The sequence below is a fragment of the Drosophila eugracilis genome, unplaced genomic scaffold, assembly GCF_018153835.1.
Source record: "Drosophila eugracilis isolate 14026-0451.02 unplaced genomic scaffold, ASM1815383v1 contig_2167, whole genome shotgun sequence".
NCBI lineage: Eukaryota > Metazoa > Arthropoda > Insecta > Diptera > Drosophilidae > Drosophila > Drosophila eugracilis.
In genome coordinates, this window is record NW_024573052.1 from 981,479 (window position 1) to 1,005,596 (window position 24,118).

At 41.4% G+C, this 24,118-nt stretch overlaps 6 protein-coding genes across 6 annotated transcripts; 4 read left to right on the forward strand and 2 right to left on the reverse strand.

Annotated features, from left to right (window-relative positions):
* The first annotated feature begins 363 nt into the window (after positions 1-363).
* Positions 364-5,264, forward strand: LOC108103700 (innexin inx2). The gene is made up of 2 exons (XM_017209296.2): positions 364-1,942; positions 4,486-5,264. The coding sequence occupies exon 1, from the start codon at positions 808-810 to the stop codon at positions 1,909-1,911; it is 1,104 nt and encodes a 367-aa protein (XP_017064785.1). The 5' UTR covers positions 364-807; the 3' UTR covers positions 1,912-1,942; positions 4,486-5,264.
* Positions 5,265-12,566: 7,302 nt separating this feature from the next.
* On the reverse strand, positions 12,567-14,367 carry LOC108103702 (AP-3 complex subunit mu-2). Its single transcript, XM_017209298.2, has 6 exons — positions 14,222-14,367; positions 14,073-14,160; positions 13,692-14,017; positions 13,467-13,626; positions 12,962-13,414; positions 12,567-12,899 (listed from the first exon to the last, which is right to left on the reverse strand). The coding sequence occupies exons 1-6, from the start codon at positions 14,254-14,256 to the stop codon at positions 12,714-12,716; spliced, it is 1,248 nt and encodes a 415-aa protein (XP_017064787.1). The 5' UTR covers positions 14,257-14,367; the 3' UTR covers positions 12,567-12,713.
* A 172-nt stretch (positions 14,368-14,539) lies between these two features.
* LOC108103704 (small integral membrane protein 4) lies at positions 14,540-15,141 on the forward strand. Its single transcript, XM_017209300.2, has 3 exons — positions 14,540-14,611; positions 14,698-14,960; positions 15,025-15,141. The coding sequence occupies exons 2-3, from the start codon at positions 14,807-14,809 to the stop codon at positions 15,108-15,110; spliced, it is 240 nt and encodes a 79-aa protein (XP_017064789.1). The 5' UTR covers positions 14,540-14,611; positions 14,698-14,806; the 3' UTR covers positions 15,111-15,141.
* On the forward strand, positions 15,116-15,349 carry LOC108103705 (protein brawnin). The gene has a single exon (XM_017209301.2). It carries the CDS (start codon positions 15,116-15,118, stop codon positions 15,299-15,301), a length of 186 nt encoding a protein of 61 aa, XP_017064790.1. The 3' UTR covers positions 15,302-15,349.
* An 85-nt stretch (positions 15,350-15,434) lies between these two features.
* Positions 15,435-16,856, reverse strand: LOC108103701 (gastrula zinc finger protein XlCGF26.1). The gene has a single exon (XM_017209297.1). The coding sequence runs from the start codon at positions 16,764-16,766 to the stop codon at positions 15,483-15,485; it is 1,284 nt and encodes a 427-aa protein (XP_017064786.1). The 5' UTR covers positions 16,767-16,856; the 3' UTR covers positions 15,435-15,482.
* Positions 16,857-16,936: 80 nt separating this feature from the next.
* On the forward strand, positions 16,937-17,948 carry LOC108103703 (coiled-coil domain-containing protein 25). Its single transcript, XM_017209299.2, has 2 exons — positions 16,937-17,021; positions 17,088-17,948. The coding sequence occupies exon 2, from the start codon at positions 17,211-17,213 to the stop codon at positions 17,838-17,840; it is 630 nt and encodes a 209-aa protein (XP_017064788.1). The 5' UTR covers positions 16,937-17,021; positions 17,088-17,210; the 3' UTR covers positions 17,841-17,948.
* Positions 17,949-24,118: the final 6,170 nt, after the last annotated feature.

Genomic DNA, 24,118 nt, shown 5'->3' on the forward strand with positions numbered 1-24,118 from the left:
TATATTTTAAACGAATCAAAAACTAATAACATTAATGTAAATGATTAAGGTTTTTGAATAGCGTGCTGTAGCATCACTGAATTAATCTCCTTCTCTTTCCTTCTCTCCGGGATTTGGGATTTGAAAATGTTACCCTTTTGGTCCATCGAATTCAGTCATTCCAAAACGAGAGAGCCCAGAGAGGATTGAAATGAAATAAAACAAAGTTTATTGTTTAACAAGATCCACCCCAGCGAGAGAGCCCTCTCTATCTCTCTGTCTCTAGTCGTCGCTCACTCTGTTACTCTCTCTTTACGGCACTCTCGCGCGACGGCGTTTAACGGAGCCAAGCGACTTGGCTCAGCGGAAAGCCGAACAGTTTGAATTTTCTATCCGAAGAGTGCGCTTAGTGCCGCTGCTGCGACGGCGTTTAAACTTCCACCTGGGTAACCGTCGCCCCGCCGCCCCCCGAAATTCTTGTTGTTGTTTTCTTTTTGTTGTCGCGTTGAGAGCGCGAAACTCGAACGAACTCGAGCCGAACAAAAACGAAGCTCTCTGGGGGATCCAAACCGAAGATCCAGTGCCAAATCCCACGTAACGCTGCTCTCCCCGATAGTTACTACTATCTTTTTTTTTCGTGTGCATTCTTGAAACAGAAACTGAAGAGTAATGGTGGCCAACGTGTGAGGGAACCCGAACCGAACCCAGACCCAAAAGCCAGACCAAACCAGGCAAACATATAACCAAACCGATACTGCCAAGGAGTTGTAGTATCCTCCGAAATAAAAGAATCCCTACAAATCGTTAATAGATTAGCAAACAGACAAGATGTTTGATGTCTTTGGGTCCGTCAAGGGCCTGCTGAAGATCGACCAGGTGTGCATCGACAACAATGTGTTTCGCATGCACTATAAGGCCACGGTGATCATACTGATCGCCTTCTCCCTGCTGGTGACCTCTCGCCAATATATCGGTGACCCCATCGACTGTATCGTAGATGATATCCCGCTTGGCGTGATGGATACCTATTGCTGGATCTACTCGACTTTCACCGTGCCAGAGAGGCTAACGGGCATTACGGGACGCGATGTGGTGCAGCCCGGAGTGGGATCTCATGTGGAGGGCGAGGATGAAGTGAAGTACCACAAGTACTACCAGTGGGTCTGCTTCGTCCTCTTCTTCCAGGCCATCCTGTTCTACGTCCCACGCTATCTGTGGAAATCCTGGGAGGGCGGTCGTCTCAAGATGCTGGTCATGGATCTCAACAGTCCCATTGTGAACGAGGAGTGCAAAAACGATCGCAAGAAGATCCTGGTGGACTACTTCATTGGCAACCTGAATCGCCACAACTTCTACGCCTTCCGATTCTTCGTGTGCGAGGCCCTGAATTTCGTGAATGTGATTGGACAGATCTACTTTGTGGACTTCTTCCTCGATGGCGAGTTCAGCACCTACGGCAGCGATGTCCTCAAGTTCACCGAAATGGAGCCCGATGATCGTATCGATCCCATGGCTCGGGTCTTTCCGAAAGTCACCAAGTGTACGTTCCACAAATACGGTCCCTCCGGCAGTGTTCAGAAGTTCGACGGTCTGTGCGTGCTGCCCCTGAACATTGTCAACGAGAAGATCTACGTGTTCCTGTGGTTCTGGTTCATCATCCTGAGCATCCTGTCCGGTATATCGCTGATCTACAGAATCGCCGTAGTGGCGGGTCCTAAACTTCGCCATCTTCTGCTCCGCGCCCGTTCCCGTCTGGCCGAAAGCGAGGAGGTCGAGCTGGTGGCCAACAAGTGCAACATTGGCGATTGGTTCCTGCTGTATCAGCTGGGCAAGAATATCGATCCACTCATCTACAAGGAAGTGATATCGGACTTGTCCCGTGAAATGGGCGGCGATGAGCATAGCGCCCATAAGCGGCCCTTCGACGCCTAATCAGTGGGCGTGGCCGTGTGCCAGAGTGCCAGTAAGTCTCGTAAATACCATCCCAAACTATCCCAAAACACTATTCCCCTTAATCATCATCATCATCAAGACACTAGCTTAAGTTAGCTTCTAGCCCAAGCCACACTTCCACTCGATGTAAACCTCGATTAAGTCTTAAGATTATACATACGATATACTACTTTTTTTTTTTGATAGTTAATTTTCTTTTTTTTCGACGCTACTTTTTTAGAGAAGACTTAACTAATGACAATAAAAAATTATGTTTTTTTCCAACACAAAAAAGAAACTGTGCTCACAGAGTGTGAGAGAGAAAAGAGTTCTTCTGGTCTTACGCTCATTTAAGCGTAACCGGCTTCGGAGCAAGCGAGACGGCAGCTGCGCATGCGCAACAGCCAGCATAGCTTCGATCCCCTTACACACACACATACACACGGCCGACTAGGCAAGGGAAAAGAAAGAGAGGCGGAGTGTAGGGGGCAAACCAGTTTGACCAGCAGTTAGTTGAAGATTGTTGCCAGCAGGGCAAAAGATTCTTCTGTCTTCTTATGGCTTGGCATTTCTCTACACGATGCTCTCTAAAATTCCAGAGGGAGGGTGGTTTCAGCACCAGAACCACTTTGTACAGATCTCTTCAGGTATTTGAAAAGAGGCGGGTTTTTATTCGTTTAATACTCAGTTTGATTTTCACAACACGCTGTACTGATTTCGTTTTTGTAAATCTTATGTAAAAGGTTGCAAATAACTTTTAAAATTAAGAATCCCGAAAGAGTTTTATTTATCAGAAGTTTTCAAATCCTTAACTATTACTCTAGGGTACCAAATAGTCCAAGCCTAATCACCAGTGATGGTCGAACTGCCGAGCTAACAAGCTCATTATTTATTAGTCGTTTTCCATGGCCTCAGATTTTCTTAGATTGCCTCAAGTCTCAAGATTTCGACTCTTTGACGACCCAAGTTGCCATCTCTACACAGAGACAAAAGACTGGTAATACCATATAATTGGTAGATCTTTGATAGATTTTTTAATACTTCGATTAACTTACAAACCAGAATGATACCGCAGTACTCGTACAGTAGTTGTAGTTTTAGATTTCCATCACCAAATTTCTTACGGTGTGGGCATTTTTTTTTGGGGACAGAGGCGGCGGCGATAAGAAAAGAGCTCTCGACGTTCGGTTCTCCGAACGGCGGACTCGATTCGTAATCAGTGTGGAGTTGAGTTTTACTCGGGCCGACTTGGTTTGCGTTGCCCAATGTGCAGACATCTTTCGCTGGGACTTGACTTGGGACATGCAATGCCAATTAGAAGTTGGGCAACCAGATACGTGACAGTTTCGGGCATGGGTACGGGCGAGGGTGCTTATCTAATCGAAGGCGGGAACCTCGGGGAACAGCACCTTCTGATAAGGTGCGAGATATGCGGAGATATGAGATACATAAACGGGCACAGATGCTGTTGCCGTTGATTGGTGACAAAGTGTTGCAATTAGCACACGTTTTCACATCCATTTTTATAGCAAGTCAACCCCCCAAACCGCCCATGATAACCATAGCCCCACCTCAAGATCAGAGATCACAAGATCCAGGCCCCTGTGTAGATCCGTAGTTTCAATTAATGGCTGGCACACAATTTAAGCGGCCTCCACAGCTTTTGATGATGATCATAATCAACAAATAAGCGCTGGAAATGCTCTTGCTGTGCGGTCTGTTCTGTATCTACGTACAGAGATACATTTTGTCTGACCGCCAATTTGAGGTATCAATGAATTAATGAATGGACGGCTCTGTCACACCCAAAAACCACCCACCACCCACTCAGCAGCCCCCAAGCTGAATGAAACGAGAAGCAGACACGCGAAAACTTTTGCTCTCCATTGAGTTGTGCCTACAGCCGTATGGTTTTGTATGTTTTTACTATACACGCACTTAATTTGTTAAGTCAGCAACTCATTTCCCAGGCTTTTAATTGCATTAATTGCTTTCAATTAGCGCAGAGCCAGCGAGAGTGTCAAACTCGAATCGAATCGAAACTCTCAGACTTTATTCGTTTCCGATTTCCGAAATGAAAATGCAACGTTTTCAGTTTCAGACAATGGCGATGATGGGATGATTTATTATTTCCTCAGCGATTGGAAATTCTCAGGTGATTAGTCTTTGCTGTCTGACAGCTGTACGAATGGGTTTGGGTGATCAAAACTGAGGCTATTGATAGGAAATGAATTCAGAACAGCTGTTAGGAATGTTTGAAATGATTAGGTAATACCTTTAAGCGTTACATTAAGCTACAAAGCATGTAAATTCTTAGAAGCTAAGTAATACCTATGTTTCGGTTGTATACCCACAAACTTGTTAAATATGCATACCGTATAAGAAACCTTATCGAGTTTCCTGTAATCTTATCTGCTGTAGCCCTCATCCTTTTGTATTTTCAACTGTAATTCTGTGACATAATGATACTCACCTTAATCTTAAGTCATATAATGCGGCACCAGTCATTCTTTTATTATTAACCCGAAAGCCTAACCCCGCGAAGTATTAATATATAAAGTGACTTCATTTCAGTTTCACGCAGCCGAAATTGGGTTAAGACGATGATAAGATGATGTCGGAAAATGGGGAGAACAACATTCGGAAAGCGGAACGCAGAGAGCGGAGGATATAGGAAGCCGACAATGTAGATGAGGCCTTTCGAGCTAATGACGAGCTAATGAACACATATCAACGAATTCCATGGTAAAAAAAAAGACAAGATCGCAAGCAATAACCGATTTGTGTTTACTGTTTTGCAACAACAACAAGACACGTACAATAACAATAACAATAATAACAAATACTAGCCCCAGCCAGAGATGTAAGCTATAGATGGATTGGCTCTACATTTTTAAAGACAATCAAATTTTTCCAATTTGCCAAAGTCATGAATTTCCCTTGACTTGACTTGACCAGCCAGCCAATCCATCGATAAGCATTCTGGAAACCATTTGAAAGACAGGAGAAAATACATTTTTCAAGAACATATTAACTATTTTTGTGTGCAGCAGCAGAAGCAGCAGCAGCAGCAAACGAATTGAGATATGATAGATCTATATACATCCATATATATTTTTAATAAGCAATTACACATATATTTATACATAAATATACAGACGGACCGAAAAGAAACAATATATATATATTTATGAATGCCACATGCGAGTAATATTTATGCTAAGAGTTGTGATCATTGATTAAGACATCTAAACAAAAAAAACTATGCGAAAAATACAAAAAAAAACAAAACAAAATGACATAAAAAAAAACACAATAATTTACACTTAGTAAAGACAAAAACGCCAGCATAATAATACATATTTTATTTCAATTTTTACAATTTTAATTTAGCAATTTTCGCCAGCAAATAATAATAATAATTATAATTCCTTTTTTTTTTTTGCATATCTTTGGTAGCATTTATTTAGTTTAGCGCAATTTTTTTTACACACACCCGAACTCATCAGTAAAGAAGAGCAAATAAATTTATATATACAAAAATATATATATATATATATATATATATTTATAGACGTATATATTTTTGTAAAGCGAAACCGCCAGAAAAATATACATTTTAGTGTTAAGAACAAACAAACAAACAGAAAAAATAAAAACATGGAAAAGACAAACGAAAAACAAAAATGAAAGACTCAAAAGCAATATTTAAAAACAAAGCAATCGAAAATCAAATAAAAGTGTTTGTAACTTTGTGTTTATCCTCGAAGCGATAGACGAGCCAAGCCCTAAGCTAAGTTTCAATTTCAATTCCATATACTTATAAATACTTACATTAAACGAGAATAAAAACACCCAAAACATGATGATCTTTTTATGATTTACTGTTTGTCCCCCCAGCCGAACTCAACTTCGTTTCATGCGAAAATAAACAAGAAAATAAAACAAGGAAAATCGAAGCAAACATGGAAAATCTATCTTATCGGGAGGGTTCTCGGTGTTTTTTTTTTGTGGGTTTTGGTTCCTAAAACAAGTACAAACAACGCTTTGTGGACACTTCAAAGGTTCGCTTTGTGTACCCACCTTGTAAACTTGGTTTTTTTATGACCAGCCAGCTCTCCCAAAACGTGTTTGAGCCAGGCAAACTTTGGGGCCTAGGCTCCTAGATTCTAGTGGTCTTTGACCTCTGGAATGCCATAATCCTCGTTTCCATAAGCTCCAGTACGTCAACTTGGATGAGTGATACATTCTGGTTATTCCTTCTTATAAAATTAACTTCTTTCCGCTTAATTTATTCTCCTTCTCCTTATAAACATTTATATCAACTTCTTGTTTATCTTTTCTTCTGACTGCATGCCTATTTTCTCTCTCTTTACTCATTCTGCTAGCTCATAAATTTAAATTCTGAACATAATTCATATGTTCTTTGATAACGATATCAGTCCCTATAACTTTTTAGGGAATTACTACTGGAGTCTACAAATAATAAATAAACATTACTTCCAGACTGTCCCACAGGTGCCTCACCATATCCTGTTTAGATCGAATTTTCTTATCGAATTCCCGCACGTGCCATATCGACTTTACTCAAGTTTTTTGTTTAGACTCACCACAGGTAAAGTGGTACTCTACGCTATTGGAGACACGTACTTCCCCTCGTGTTTGTAGGTCATATTCCGCTAATAGATCCCGAGTAATTAATAGCCAATGAAGGGTTTGCTGCTGCTAAGGCTATGAGCAATTTTATATTTTACTTGTATAAGTGGCAAAGGTAGAAGTTATTACTCTGGGGTCAGAACTTAGGATGACGTTGCCCTTATCAGAAATGCGAAATTTGGTTAGTCCTGATTTTCCCCTCACAACAGGGCAGGATTTTTCCCATAACTAAGTCAATAATGGTCCGAATATGGAATGTAATACCTCGTTGAGATCGTAATTTGATTTCTAACAAAACTGGATTCCCACCTTGAAAAGTAAAAATTTTCAAAATTTTCACAAATTTTGATGACCCCTTTTTTGATTACCCCTTACAAAAAAATCAAAAAATTGAAAAAATTGTAAATTCCCAAAATCATCAAACGAATGATAGAGAAAGTTTCTTGTGGTCGTTAGCTTCACAAAACAGTCTTCATTTTAACTCTGCGTCTTGTTTTGACTAAGTTATAGGTATAAAGCCGATAAAACGAGGTAGAATTTTCTGTCAGAGATCATAATCCCGATTTTGGCTCTTTAATAATCAGAAATCTTCCCACCACAAAGTCAAAAGTGGTCCAAGTATAGAATGTCATATATCAATGAACTCGTAATTGAAATTCCAACAAAACTGTTTTCACAGCTTAAAATGTAAAATTTTAGCAATTTTTCGCAAAAAAAGTTGATGTTACCCCTTATCGAAATTCGAAATTCTGTTTATCCCGATTTTCCCATCAGAATGACAGTTTTATGATTATAACTAAGTCAATGTTGGTCCCAATGTGGAGTGTCATACCTCGTTGGATTCGTTTTTAAATTTCCAACAAAACTGCATTCACAACTAAAAATCTTGGTTTTTGGACATTTTTAGCAAAATTTGATGATGTTACCCCTTATAGGAAATTGAAAATCCGATTTATCGCTTTTCCCCCCACAAATTGGTAGTATTTTTCTCATAACTACACCAATAGTGGTCCAAATAGGGAATGTGTTACCTCGCTGAGTTTGTTTTTTCATTCTTAGGAAATCTGAAAGTAGGAAAAGTAGAATTTTTGCAATTTAGTTCAGATAAGGCTTAACCATAGGACTTTCAATACCAAAAATCTATATAAATACTTTGGTATATAAATCTGACTCTATGAGTTACCATGTTATAATTACACTTTCGTTGATATTCCCATGAAATTGCTTATTAGCCGCGTATTAAACATAGTGGGTCACTAACTTTAAAGTGTCGTAATCGCGGGGAAACTGGTAGCCGGTGAGAACTCAAGCAATTCCCGACGTCAACATGCCTCTTGTGCAATTTACATGGAAAGTGTGGCAATAGAAGGCCGAGGAGATGTTGAGCAAATTAGCATATCAAATTGAGTTAAACGCTGCAATTGGCCTCAATAAATACGTAAATAAATATTACGGCATGGAGCCAGCCGAAGAAAGCGAAATCGGTATGGGAATGCGAACGCGAATGAAACTAAAACTGGGAGAATGGGGTCAAAGAACTCGACTTGCCGCAAGTGTCAAAGTTCTGGGCTTTTAATTAAATTGATTGAATTGAATTTATTATTAGCCATAAACATTCCTGGGATATCAAGTGTCATCTGTTAGTTGCTGAAATATAAATAAAATATCTGCAAAAAAAGCCTTCGCTAAATTGTAAATAATACGGAATTTCCTGGTCAAAACTTGTGTTGCATTTCCCCTGATATCTGCTTACATTTCCCGAATGCAGTAAACTGAACAATCATGCTATATAGTATATACAGCACACACACACCTTTCAGATGACCTTGCACTTGCAATTGTCAAATTAATTTCGAGCAATTTCGCTCAGAAGATTTACGGCGAAACACCCCCAACATCATCGCCCCCAGCGATCAATTTCAGTGGCGGCCTCTGGCGGCTGCTGCGGGAACTGCTTACGTAAGCCCCATTTCAAACCCCAAAACCCCTAAATTTCGCTTTAGACAGAATTTATTTATACAAAAAAAAAAAAAAACAAGACCGCTTGGGAAACGCTGAAGGTTTCGTCGTCTCTGATTTATTGTAATGTTTTGCTTTTTTATTTTGCTTATTTGTTGATTTGCCTTTATTTAAACACAATTGTGCCTGGTTTTTGTTTTAATTCTTTGTGTCTCTTGCTCAATGCGATAAATTCACTTGAACAGCCCGAAAACAGACTTCCAGTTTGGCCTGTTTTAAGTTCTGATTGCGTTTATATTCATTCCAAAGAAGTTATTTATAGGCACTGCTGGCGAAGTCACAATTGAAATCTGGGCGAGGGGAGGGGATATATTCTATATAAATAAATAACTGTCTCATTTTCACAATTTGTTTATCTTTTATAATAATCTCTAAACTGACCTCTAACCTCTTATAAATCGATTAATTAAAAACAATTTGTAACACTAACTAATTAGTCGCCGCACATGAGAGGTCCGCAAACACCGTATCAAGACTTTCGGCATTAGCATATCACAGATATCGGTTGGAAAAATACCCCTGCCTGCTTTAGTATGCGTAAGCAGTTTATACTCAAATATTCATATTTGTTTATCGCAAATTGAGGACTTTGTTGTATGCAAATCCTCCGGGACAGGGGCTCGAAATTTCAGTCACCTTTTTCTTTTGTTTTCGCGTTTTTTTTTAGTTTTTCGGTCTTTGTTTTTGTTTGGCCATCAAAAGCTAAGAAATGAGTGATTTAACGCTCTATAAACACACTTTCGTGGCGCTTGTGCTGTTGGATTCATATTTTTGGTTGCGATTTGGATAATGGTTCTGATTCTCGTTCTGGACGCGGCTCCACTTGGGCCATCGAATTCCGGAAGTTTCAATCGTTTTTAATGAGCCTCATCGCTGTGACACAGAAAGTCTATTTTATGGAGGCGTCTTCATGTCGAGCATACCCTATAATGCTACGGTTATGAATAGGAAGTCGTTGATCTAAGTGAATCTTAGATTATGAATGAATAACCTCTGCTTGATGATTGATAATCCTACATTTTAGTTACAAACTGAGATTTGTGCAACATTTTAGCTTTGTTTTATAACATTGTAACTACTTTCTAGTTACATTTAAACCGTATTCAAGATACATTTTAGTTACATTATACAAATCTTTTAAATTGTAGTTACATTTTAGCTGCTTTTCAGTTACATTTTAGCTACATTAGATACTTTGTAGTTACAGTAGTCTTACTTCTTGATATTAAACGGAAATCTGACTTTTATATAGAGCTAGAGCTACGCTAGGGTACTCATATTCGAACACCCATCAGTGTCATCATTTCCCTCTGGATCTGTTTTCCATTTTCCACCCACTTCCCTCATTTTCTTGCGTAGACAATCAGCGTTTCTAATTAGCCGGCCAGACGGCCGAGTGCCCAATAGACATTCTATGGGGCTTCGTGCTCTGGTTTACTATATACGAGTATATATAAACCATAGTTTCGAAATCATGTGGGACGCTACAATTGGCGCGGCCGGCATTCAACACCTTTCGCAAAGTTGGGCAAACAGCAATCAAAGCAAACAAACAAACAAACAAAGGCGAAAAGCACAAAGCACAAAGCAAAGCAAACACTGCGAACAGGCAGAGTTTAAACATTTGCTTAGTGCACCGGCGACAAGTTGCATAAATTATTATCGAACTGCGAATACAATTGCACGACCTGCTACAGTTCCCCCCTCTGACTACCCTTCTAATGCTACTTTTTAGGGGGGTTGAAGAGGTGCAACCTTGTTGCACTAATGACAAATGCTTGTTGCTTGTCTTTCACTTGAAATAGTTTTGAGCAAAAAACTCCATTCGCTTGTCTGTGACTTTGAATGTTTCCTGCAGCAAATTGCAGATCGAAAATATATAGGTTTTGATATATTAATATTATATAAATTATGTTAGGAAAAGTAGTTTTAGGTATGTATAAGTAGAAAGTTTGCCTTAAAAGACACAAAAATTTTAATTTCCTATAAACTTTATTTTCCACTTCACTTTTCCCTCTTTCAAAAAATCGTTATATAGACTTGCCCAAATAAGAAATCGGTCTGTAATTTATGCAAACCCAACTGCACGTATACCCTAATCTTATTACAAACTCACGATAGGCAAACACACGAAAGGCCTTTTCAAATATATTTAAAAATTAAACCCTCGAGATGTTCAAACACTTTAAAAGTAGATCAAATGCAATAATGCATTTGCATCTGTTTAAAGGCAGTTAGCGAGACGTTAATAGGTAAACTTCACTGTAGCATCCGAGTATTACAGAAGCAAAGTAAGCATTTTAAATGCTTATTGAGCTAAGATGACTTCGTATCGATTAAAACAAGTATGAGGGCAACAAATCACGTGCAATCTCGCTTGAAGAAGGAATTTATGGGGCTTCATCCACACCTCGAGGGGCTCATTAAAAAGCACATTCAGGTGCTACAAATCTGTTCATGAACTGCAACAATTCCAAATGCAATTAACATTTTCAGACAGGGAATTTTAAATAATACTTTTGTTACCCTCTCCGAGGCTGTGATGTGTTCTCATCCAGTTACGCAAGGTCCATCTTTAGGATAGAACTCTGTTATGTACTATATATGTATAAGATCATATCTACAAGGTGAATGAATTATTACCTCTCAACAATAATTCATTGATTAAGACATTTAAAGATCTCTAGTACCCATTTAATATGTGCCAGAGGTCATCCTACTTATTTTTCAAGATTCTGGGGTATCTCAATATTCGACTTCTTGGTAATACTTGATTTTAAATAGCTCTACCTCGAGCGCTGGGAAATGCAAATGTGATGAAAAACATTTACAATCAAACCGTATGAAATGCGCTATCAATTACGGCGGCAAAATGCCAATGGCATTTCATTCTCATGAGAGAGAGAAGGAGATGGCGATAGGGAAGCCCTAGGAGGGCAAAACGAAAGACTTAGGCAACGAACTCTTGACGCCCGCTGTTAATGAGCGTTTAAAAAACGCCTCGCATGGGCGTAATGTTATAGAGGGATAGGGCTGATATAGGACTATGGATTTTGGGGCTTGCCGCCCGCCATGCTGTGAGGAGAATTGTGCCGCCACCCGCCCTTTACCCCCTTCGATTTTTTCAAGAACTTGCTTGGCTTTTAACGAGTGTTTCCCACGCTTGAAAAATGACTCGAGACTCGCGAGCTGGACTCGAAACCTGAGTTATTTTCTCGATCCGTTTGGGGTCCGGATTTTTTTGGACCCGGTCAAGAGCTGGCTCTCTCTCTGTGTGTCTGTATAACATGTCTAGCCATGGTCGACGTCGCCTTTTGGTGGCGCTTGTTGGCTACCGTTGCACGCCGCGCCCAAAAGCCTAGAAGCTGTTGCAGTGGACTTAACAGAGGGGCGGGGCAAGGGATTGGGGGCGTGGTAGGGGGCAAACCGGTTACCGGTCTCGGCCACAGACAAAAATGCAGCTAAGGTTGTATAAGGAGATAACGAGCCACAAACAGTGGAACCTCTAGAGATGCACTTGCTATAAAATAAGTCTTATTTGTTGGTCAAAAAGATTTCTTTAGAAGAAAATGTTTTTTTCTCTTACAATAAATTCTATTTCTTCAATTTCCGCCTTTGGCATTTCTGCGAAAATCATCTCTAGCGAATCTCCACTTTACGCCATTGTTCACACACATTCATAAACAGATGTATACATACTATTCGTATGCTAAATGCGTTGGCCTGGCTGCAAAATCAAGTTTTGCATTTTCATTTAAATTTATTGGTTTCCTCGCTGGCTGTTGCCAGGCACAGTTGTATCGAGTGGAGTGACTTGGAGTGCCTTGAAGTGAAGTGGAGTTGGAGTTGGAGTCGAAGACGCAGCCATTGCCATGCCTCGCCGACTCGAAGACTTGCAACTTTATTCCCGATCGATTCTCGCATTCTTAGCTTTTCGAATATGGCGACGCCGCCCAAGAACAACGACACGGCGACCACAATTGAAGTTAAACTTTTATGGGTAGATATATAGATACATAGATGAGATAGAGAGGGAGAGACGAGGGCAAAATGACATAAAACAGTGGAATACACTTAACGTTAGCACTTAATTAAAGCTGGAATCGGAATTGGGATGCTGATCTCGTCTACATCCGCACCTGGAACTTGCCCGCCTTGGTCAGGTATTTTACGCCCTTAAAGGGCTTGTACTTCTCGCCGTACATGTCCAGGCGATTTACCTTGAGCCCGGAGACGGCCAGCTGCGAGATCTGGAACTGGACATTCACGGACGGATTGGCATCGATGTTGGTCGTTCCGGGTGTAATGGAAACCTACGGGAAAAGTAGGTTGTAGTTTCAAAAGGAATTTAAGGGGAATTTAATATTCGACTTACCGATCCTCTAATATTTGGCAGCTTAGACACATCAATGCGTCCTACATCCCAGGACAATGTTTTTGTCACAGAATCGAAGGTGTACTTGCCCTGATTCGGCGTCAACAGGCAGTTGAGCACACACCGCGGCATAGTCAGCTCCAGCTTCACCTTGTCCACAGTGCGTCCCAGGGTGTTTCTTGGCCCAATTGTCAGATCCAGACGTCCTTGCTCACCCGTTTTGATCGAAAAGTTGTGTCTAATGTAGATGGGTATGGCTACCACAGACTGAGAACTAATGTGGTACGACATCAGACGGAAATTGCCGTCGGGCGGTATAAAGGAGAGCAGGCGCTCCGCCTCCCAGCGCTTGAAGCGTACACAAGGATGGAAGGAGACGTCGTCGAATAGGCGAGGATTCATGAAGGACAGCGTCAGATCGGGCATACCGGACAACTTTATGCAACAGTCGATCTAAAAAGGAGCAGTGTATAGAGAGAGAGTACGCTTTTATAGTTTTACTTACATGTCCCTGGATCTCCGCAAAGACCGTGGAACCCGATTTATCTATTATGGCGTCTACCTCCTCAATGACATCAAAGTACGCTTCGTTGTTGGTGTACCTCACGCCACTTCTGCGCCAGGGAATCGCAGACAACTGACCCGAGGGCAAGGTGGTGCTAACACTTTGAAATATACAAAATGGATTAAAGGGGACATCTAACGGGTGAAGAAGCATCACTGAACTCACTTGCTTTTGCCCGTCACCGTGTTGGCAATGGTGCGCAGGATATTGGGCGGCTTGATCAGCTCCTTTAGGATGTTGCTCTCGGTGGCCAACGGGAAGCCATTGTCCAGCATCTCGTCGAGCAGCTCATATACGACCACATAGTTATCCTTGATTACGGACTCCGAGCAGTCCCCGAAATAGTCCTGGAAGGTGTCCACTACGCGATGTAGGAACTCAATGACAAAGAGTGGAGGCACTTCCTGCTTGCAGGCGGCCACCAAGGACACCGTATCCCTTTGCACCGTAATCAGATAGTAGTGGGGCGTGGCTATCACCGGCGGCACATCCTGAAAACGAAAGATATAATCAATACATAGGCCATACGTGGCAGGGTCGGCTTACATATGGAGCGGCTCGCTGGGCGTCGAGGAAATATTCGCACACAGATCGCGAGACTACAGAGCGCCAGTGCTTTTCCAGGAAGACCTCGCTGATTTAAGAATATAAAACGGTTATATCGGATATATATGCCTTCAAGATGATTGGCTTACCCGCCGCTGTTTACTATAAACAGACTGTGTATCATATTCGGCCCTAAATTGTTTACTATTTAAGCTCTGTTTTCTTTTTTTGCTACACTCAGGGATGAGTATTTGGTGATGACACTGTGAGGGGGTTCTAGTGACATACTCACGATGCACGCAAAATAACTATTTATATTTATATATATTTATATAACGGATACATGAATTAATGGAAAATTTCAAAGGATATATATATATGTGCTTTTAGCAGCAGAGCTGGTAAAAAATATATATCCACAAGCACGACTTATTTTTTAGCGATTGTTAATTTATAAGTTCATCCCTAATTCCACAGCCCCTGCACATATCGTCTCCAAATAAACAGCTGATTGCGGAGGAACGACTGAAATTTGAAACGTAGGGCAAGCGGAGTTTGCTTTTATTGACAAATATTAAATAAACAATTCAAGGAAAATTAACATTTTCCATTAAACTTCATACAGGACGGACGCACCCATGTGACGGAGGCATTCCACGCACAAGGCACTTTTGATTATCGTCCGAAAAAGGGCGTAAAAGACACGGAGTTATATAATCGCCGGTTAAAAACACATGAGTGCGTACAGTGGATCCGTCCGTCGTCTGCTGGACAGTTGGCCAGGAAAGAAGCGATTTGGTGTTTACCGCTTTCTGCCGCTCTTCTTCCTGCTTGGTGCCGGCCTGGAATTCTCTATGATCAATTGGACAGTGGGCGAGACGAATTTCTGTAACCACGCTCCTCCCAAACGAAATACTCTTCAGACCAATAAGGAATCTCTTCTTCATTTTAGATCGCACTTTTAAGCGTCGCCAGGCCAAGAACTACGTAGAGGAGCAGCAGCATCTGCAGTCACGGACCGCAAACAACACTGACTAAACAAAATGCCCGCCGGAGTGTCGTGGGGTCAGTACATGAAGTTCCTTGCCTGCGCCATGGCATCTATGATGGCCGGATCTCAGGCAGTGCATCTGTACTATAAGCCACTGGAGGATCTGCCCGCCTATATCGAACGGGAACAGCACAACACACAGGCGGATCCTGCAGCAAAGCCACCGGACGCTTCCTGAAATCGTGTACTCGGACAATTTACTGGTCTATAAAGCTATTTAAGTTTATCCCTGGATTTTTTTTTCCGCGAAATTAATGGCTAAGGCCCGCCAGGTCTTTGACTAGTTCCAGAAGCACCCAAACAAAGCCAAGTTCAACTTAAACTATGTATTCATAAAAATACTGTAAGGCTAGCTTACGCTACTTCTCGTGCACCTTCCGATGGTTCTTGAGACACGTCTGCTGTCGAAAGGCCTGTCCGCAGGTGATGCAAACGTAGGGTTTCTCTCCCGTATGAATGTACTCATGGTGCCTCAATGTTTTCCTTGACGCGAAGCTTTCTGGACAATGGCGACACGCGAAGGGTTTGAGCTTCAGATGGACTGCCCTTACATGCGCCTCCAGTTCGAATCTTCTGGCAAAGCGCCTGCCACAGTGCTCGCAGGGTAACTTGTCGCTGGAGTGCATCAGCATGTGCTGTAGCAGCATGAACTTCTTGGCCATCCGGCGGCCACAGACCTGGCATTCGTGGGGTAGCTCCTCCTGTCCCTCATGCTGCTGCAAAGTGTGGTATTTAAGAGTGTATCGCGAATGGAACTCCTTTTGGCAAATATCGCAGTAGTGACGTTCCCCTGCACCGCCTTCCTTGGCAGCCACTTCGTCTTCGGTGGGATGCTTCGTTTTCAGATGATACTTAAGATTAGCTGATTGATTAAAGCTAGCACCGCAATGCTCGCAGATGAACTTCTTCAACGCGTCCCTGTCTCGGGGACTATGCTTAAGCCTTTTGTGCTTTTGCATGGCTATGCGGCTGGTGTAGATCCTCTCGCAGCCTGGTTGATCGCAGGGATGTCGTCGCTCCTTGGGAGCATGCACCTCTCGAATGTGGGTGTACAAACCGCCCATAAAACTATATGCTTTCTCGCATTGGTCGCACTGAAAGGGTCGTTTACTGCCTTCGTGGACTTTGCGAATGTGAGCTGAGAGGGTGATCTGGTGGGCAAAGCTGTGTCGGCACAGGGAGCACTTTAGATTGTTTTTTGAGCCTCTGGAGGACTTCCTGGAAGATGTATCAGTGTTTAAAGCCGGTTCATCGATAGGATCTGGGTCGGGCTCGGGTTCTGGGGGATCCAAGCTATGCAGCGACCCCTCGTCCTGCTCCCTGTCCTCGTAGACCACCTCAAAAGTGGGTTCCTGCGATTCCTTAAGCATTTCAAGCAACTGCTTTCTGCAATCATCGGCTTTTCTGCGGAACTTCTCAAAATTCTGAACTAAAGCGCGGCACTCCAAGCACAGTTCATTGGGCAGCCACTGCTCCATGTCCTGGCTTTCCACATCCTGGGAAAGATTTATGTTCAGCAACTGTTGCACCTCCGCACTGATTGGGATCTCCTCTGATTGAAGCTCTGATTTGATGTCTTCCTTGTCCAATTGGAGCAGGCAGGTGCGACAAAGCTCACGGGCCGATTCCCGCGTTAACGGCATTTTTAAGCATATGTACGCTAGGTTAGAATTTGTAGCAAAATCACACAAGCAGTCGCTGTGTAGGCATTTAATTAAATTTGAATAGATGTAATTTCAAACTTTTGTTGATTTTAACAAAACATTTTTTAATGGTATTTTTATGTTGTGCTCAAGTACAATCTTTACTGGTCACTCTAAACTCGAGACGGCCCTAAGTCACATCTCTTTGTATCGATTACGTTTTGCTTACCTATCGACTACCAGCCAGGCACCGGCGTAAATAAAATAAAATAAATTTAATATTGGTAATAATATTAATATTATCATATTCATCTTATTAAGGTTAATTGAGGTAGATCTAACAAAAGAAGCTGAAGCGAAACTTAAAGCATCGAAAGCGTGAGAAGAATCAGCTGGCCAACATTTTAGCTATTATTTGTCTTTTGTGTTCTGGAATTTGGCAAAATGGTGTTCTATTTCAAGAGCAATATAGTCCAGCCGCCGGCGTTGCTTTATATGGGTCGTGATAAGCACGAGAACGAGGAACTGATCAGATGGGGATGGCCAGAAGACGTGTGGTTTCACGTCCACGATTTGTCCTCGGCCCATGTGTACCTGAGACTCCGAAAGGGACAGACCATCGATGACATACCTAGTGATGTTCTGGTGGACGCCGCCCAGCTCTGCAAGGCCAACAGCATTCAGGGAAACAAGGTGAACAACCTGGAGGTGGTCTACACCATGTGGGAGAATCTTAAGAAAACCCCTGACATGGAACCCGGCCAGGTTGCCTATCATGATGAAAAGGCGGTCCGTCGCATCCGCTTGGAAAAGCGTATCAATGAGATTGTTAACCGCTTGAACAAGACCAAGACGGAGGAGGAGCATCCCGATTATAGGGGACTGCGCGAGGCTCGTGATGCCGCTGAGCGCCAGGACCAGAAAAAGCTACAGAGGGAGCGTCGCGAAAAGGAGAAGGAAGCCGCTAAGCAGCGCGAATTGGAAGCGGAGCTTCGCAGCTACGCCTCTCTCCAGAAAACCGAAAACATGCGTACCAACTATGATGCGGGCAACGAGTCGGATGACTTCATGTAGTCCTTGGGCAGGACCAAGTCCAGATCCACCTACGCATTTACCCAGAACTTCTCTCGTTGTCCTCTATTTTTTTTTATTAAATTATACAAATCGTTTTGTAAATTTTCACATTTATACATATTTTTATTTGGGTTTCTAGAACTTAATATGGTAAACTTTGTCTCTTGACAAAGATATGTTCGAAGCCGATGGTGGTCGTCGTCCAGGGACATTTTCTACTTCAATTTCATTAATTCCAGCTTTTATATTTTATAGCATTTTTAAGAACAATTTCGGCTATTTTGGAAGGCGTAGCAGCGCGAAATCCAAAAATTGAGATGGAAACGAAAATTAGTGGTAGGTGTCTCCGCTAGATCATAACAGTGAAATCACTAACCAGAGCTGTTAACTTACATCATGTTATATGTAGGAAATCATGACGTCTGGCACCTCTGCAGGATAATTTAAAAATTTGCGCGGTTTTTAAATATTCCTTAAACCCCATTTCACTAAAATCGGAATTTTAAGATCCTGGATAGTTCTGAAAACGATTTTCAAAACCATCTGGCGCATTTCGCATAATTTTTTCACCGTTGGCAACATCTGCAGCTTAAACCTTTTCCTTGTTTCTTTCGTTTTTCATTTATATTTTTTTTGCCAATCATTATGAATGTTGATAGGGGCCCCTTTTGGGGTTTTGCTGCTTTGCCGTTTTGCTGTTTGCTGTTTGCTGACCGTTTTATGGCTTCTAACGGCTTGTTGCCTTTTTGAGTTTCTGGACAATTTGCTGTCAGCACATGGATATGAATGGCTTGCAAGGCTGACAAAACTTGGGTCAGAAGCGACGGCTCTCTTTTCGTTTGGGAACGCACTCATTATCGGTCATTTTATTTTCACGCATTGTTCGCAACAACAATGGCTGCCAAACAACAAAGGGGAAGCCCCCGAAAATGCGAAAAACTTGATGAGGCTGCGTGTCCTTTTGATTATGCCATGCCAATCTCCCTCTTTTCGCAGTGTTTCGTCATTATAGCCAGTCGTAAACATTGATGACAGTGGGGCTGCACTTGGTTTACGCCCCCTTCAACGCCCCCACTCTGATTGATTCTCGGCGCTTGTGGCACTGTTTTCCCTGATTTAAAATGACTCTGCGAAGATGTTTTATGGCCGCCTTGGCAGACAACTTAGTTCCTTTCGCAATAATAAAGTGGCCTGGCCATGAAAGTGCCCGAACGGGGGTCACTGTCAATGAAGGCCCCTCAAAATCCTCCTCTTGGCCATCAGTCCCGGCAATCGCCGTCATTAATCAAACTGGCAACAGTAAGCCTCCACGTTCCCCGACCCACGTCAACGAGAGCTTCTCGCTTTCGCTCTTTATTGCATTTGTCACCACAGCATGGATGCAGTCAGAGAAAAACTAGGCTGCTTAAACTTTACTAAACATAAACTTGCCTAAAATGATAGTTTCTACTTAATCAATTGATATTTTTGTAACTATTTTAAGTAAAGTTATGTTTTTAGTTAAGGTTTTTTCTTTCTGTGCAGACAAGCGTCTCGGGATGGTGAGAAACCACACACATTGTGCTGGCGAAATGGAGGAGCTCCATTTCCAGTCGCAACATAATTAGCAGCCACAGTCTGGCGTTTCCTTGGAAATGAAAAGAAGACAGGAAAACTGATTAACTAGTGGCTTTCAGAACGATTGCAGCTGCATATGCAGCTACGATTAATCATATTGGGCTACAAAATGGGTGGCAAATGTGGGGTGTTGGGCCCAGCTAAAAGCCAACTCTCATGTTTTGGTAATCAAATTTCATGTTTGTTTACACTTGATGTACGAGTAGATGTACGCCGCTTGGAGGGCAGCTGGTTGGCACTGCCCTAGTCCCCAACATTTTCGACTATCATTCATGCTGTTGGCGGAGGAAGGGGCTCATCCATCAGTTGGACCAACTATTAGCAGGGCTGGAAGGAAAGGGATTCACTGTGCATAAATTTAAGGAGTATTAGTCATCTTGAAGGGAGATTAGCTAAGCTGCAGTTATAAAAAAATAGGAAACCATTTTTTCGGCAATTTAAGGGCAAGGTTTAGGTATTTTTTTAAAAATAAATTTTAGGGATTTTAGTCTTATTTGTAGGTCTTAGTTTTGACCATGTTATTTTATGCCAAAAGACGATTTGGGTAATAAAATAATCAGTATTGTGTTCATAACCAAGTCAATTATAGTCCGAATTTGGAATGTTATACCTCGATGAGCTCGTGATTTAATTTCCAACCAAACTGCATTCACACCTTGTTATGTAAAAATGTAGCCATTTTTTGCAAATTTTGATGATATTTCCCCTTACAAAATAATCGAAATTTTGTCGAAAATTAAATTTCCAAAAACCATCAAACGAGTGATGAGGAAAGTTTGCTTTGGTCGTTGGCTTCACAAAACAGTTGCCCTTCTAGCTGTACGACTTGTTTTGAGTTAGAAGTTAGAGGAAGGAAATGTTCAAAAATGTTTAAATTTTCTGTAGAAAGTCGTATCTTGGTTTTTGTCCTACGAAATCATTATTTTTGTAACAAGAAAGACACAAAGTCACAATAAGATTTGTGACTATATAAATCCTTACAAAATATGAATTTAACTCAACTATCCTAGAAGTTTAAAGGAAGTTAAAGTTGTAGAATAAAAAGCAATAAGGACTAAATATGATGGACGCCAGGCCACGCTTTTTTGGAGCATCTAAAATTCTGATTTACGTTTATGACCGCCGGCATCAAAATAAAGCTGCAGCAATTAAAGTGATCGCTCATGTGGGAGTCGCTGGGAAAAGTCGGAAAAGCGAGTGCTGCACTGAAAATTTTATGCGGCTGCCGAGGGACAAAAGGAACAATGAGGAAATGGCAATGGAAACGGGGGAAAAGGAATTGCAAGTGCGCAATAGCTGTGTGTGTCCTGTGTGTGTCCTTGCAACAAAAACGAAGATGCTGCCAAGAGTTGGGGGCGTTGAAGGCTTCCGGCGTTTGTGCCACAAAAAAAGAAAACAAAACAGCAACAACAACAATTGCTGACGTGTGGATGTTGGGGCTGAAATTCCATTTAAATGTCCCTCAGTGGACAAATCAAAGATAACGAAGGAAGAGCGCAAATTGAAAACAGCAAAAGATTGGTTTGTGGTACAGAAAATGTTATTAACTTGGCTAGATTAACAAACGTCATGTACTAGAATATAACTAGAGATAATACATCTACTTAATGTTGAGGAAAAGCAAAATACAGCAATATTTTAAAGGTCCCTGTCGCTGGCCCCAAAATGTAGAAGGCAATTAAGAGCTGTCCTGACCCACAAGTCCATAAATCTAAAAGGACCTCCTCCTCTTGGTAGCAAAAAAAAGCGTTATGCTAAGCGTTTTGATTAGCCACTTGTGCTAAATTTTTACGCAGCCTCCATGGCCATGTCAATCAATCTTTGACTCACAATTGGCCGAGATTTGCATGTCCCAAGGTCCGTTCCCCCGAAATTGGGAGGCCCAAACTGTAGATGGTCGTGTGCCTGAAATTAATTCACATTGTCATGCAGATTCGCTGTGCCTTTGTCATCGTAAACGTTTTGCCGATTACGTTCTAGCTGGGATCTTCTCATAATTTTCTGGCCATAATGTGAGTGTGGCAACAATGTTCTGGCCATCTTTATGGGGTGGCGTTTTTTGTTGTTAATTATTTTACGAGCTGACTCTGCCGAAATTCTTGTTAAATAAGCAATATCTTTACAGGTTTACGCGTTTATGATATTATCTTGTTTGAATTACAATAACTTCTTATTGAGTTTCATATAACAATTTGTTGCTGTAATCATGGGTTAATCTAGTAAAAATAAAGACAAATTTCCAGTTCAGTTTTCCCCTTTTGACAGCCATAACTCGACCAATTTCCGATTGAAGCAGCTCAATAAAAACACTTACTCTTTTTTGGGGTCAAGTCAGCTGGTGTAAAATCCCCATTTTCCAGTAGTAGTACAGCCACAATCTTGGAAAACCCCTCCCAAAGCCTGTTACTTGGTTTTCTGCCAAAGTGCAGATTCAGGAGAGGTGGATAGGGGGAGGTGGTGTTTGATTTGTGGCCCGCGGCGGCGACAAGGTCGTTCTTCTCCTTCTTCTATGCGCTGCACTAAGAGTTACAGACAGTGTTGTCATGAAAATGGCCAAGTATCTATAGCCAAAAGAGAAATTCTGTTAAATGGTAACTGGTTATCCCAACTTTGGTGATAGAAACCCCGTTAAGTGGCCTAAAATCTTCCCCTTTTCCTCTTTAAAAAAACTTGTTAATAGTCCATAAACCCACAGAAATAGATTTCTTGAAAAAATATTCTTGATTATGTCGAAATGTAGCAGCAAAATAGCTGAAGGTGCAGCTCTGTTGCCATCATAAATCGCCTGCACTTGAACCCGATGGCCGAGATGGCCAGACATGAAATGGCTTCCGTTTATTGGCCCCACCACCAAGCCCCTGGCCGCCCTGTTTTGGCCATTGACGCGCCTGTTTCTGGTCGTCTTGTCAAATGTGTTTATGGCCAAAATGGTTATGGCCCCCTCGAAATCCCACCGAAAACCAAGCCAACCGAACCAATCGAACCGCCAAGTCCGACGACATCTGTGAAATGTTGTGTCCGTTTATGGGGGCACTGCTGGGGGTGACCCCAATTTAGACACCATCGAAAAATCCGGGTTATTAAGAGTCGAAAGCAAATAGCTTTATACTTTATTGCACGCCCATAAACACTTTAGCCGAAGCATTAACAAGAACATCTGCCCGTTAGCTTGGCCATAACTCAATTTGGCCTCTCAAATATCATAACTTGTCCAAGCCAACAGATCCTTGCAAGGCCCAAGACATCTCCCATTAAGACAGTTTCCTTTCGTTTTAAATATAATATTTAATCGAATTCATCAAAATGTATATAATTGTTTTCTGTTTTATACATATATATGTATATAGTTAATGTATACATAGTTTAGTTTTTTTGATATATTACACGAGTGTATATATAATTGGTTTTGCTCAGGCCTTGTAAATATTGTAAACAAGTTTAATTAAACATTAATATTCAACAATTAGTTTTGGTTTTGTTTCTGTTCTGTGAGGAAAATCTGTTCGACTGTATGAACTATCGTTATCGTTAAGTTTTGGGGCTATAATCATCATTTTTAGTAAAGTGTACATTGATCCACATATTTTCCACTAGACTTTTTGGTAGAGACTTACACGCATCTGTAGTTATCTTAGGCCTAAAGTATAATCCTCAGCTTTGGTTTAGTTTACTTCGATCTGGATGGGTTTTTCTTTTGGTTTTGCAGGTCCCCCTTAAGGAGACCCAAGGAATTTAAAGCTTTCGTTAGTTAGTTGTTCATTTTCTTTGCCAAGTTTTCCTTCGCTCAAGCTGATCTATCTCCTCTATCTCCATACGTTCTTTGTTGGTCGAAATCACTTAAGTTAAGAGATACATTTTAGGGTGCGATAGATAGGTGCTGGGTAGAACGTATAAGTACGGTTGAAAGTTGGTCAAGTTTGGAGTTTCGTATGCTGATTGATCTTTGAGCTTTGGGCTTACGAACTAAACGGTTTCGCGGATACATTTAATTAGCTTAACTTCATATACATATGCTTTATGTTTTATGTTTTAGGTTTTATGTTTTATGTTTAACAACTTGCTCTGGCATCCAATACTGCGAAGAAGGAGAAACACGCTAGGAGAAATCTGGTTAGGTATAGAGACTACGTTGAGTAACATTGGATAGGGGCTAAGAGTATTCTAAGTTTAGAAACTTCTACAACATTTTTCGTGTGGTTCTTTTAGCTGATAATTTTCGTGTGTGTGTGTGTGTTAACTGGTCCTAAATAAAATTGACTCAAATTGACTCTGTGCCAGCACAGAAATAAGCTATGTGTGCGACAGAGATAGTTAGGAAATGGCATAGAGTTAGTTCTGAGTGGTAAATACATATACGAGGTGTGTTCAAAAAGTAAGGTGACTTTTCAAATTTCGCGGGCAACATATTTTCGATTATCGTTTTTTTTGTTTTGTTATATTGGTACACTCTTCCCTAACATCTGTACCAAGTTTCAATGGAACATCCTCTTTTGTTTGGTTGTGAGAGGCGTAAAGTTACAAGTTGTTTTGCGAGCTCGGCGATTTTTTGCTATCGAAAAATATGGATCAAAGGATTTGCATCAAATTTTGTGTAAAAAATAAAATTAAGTGCTCTGAAACACTTGAAATGTTGACAGTGGCATACGGTGAAACTGTTCTGA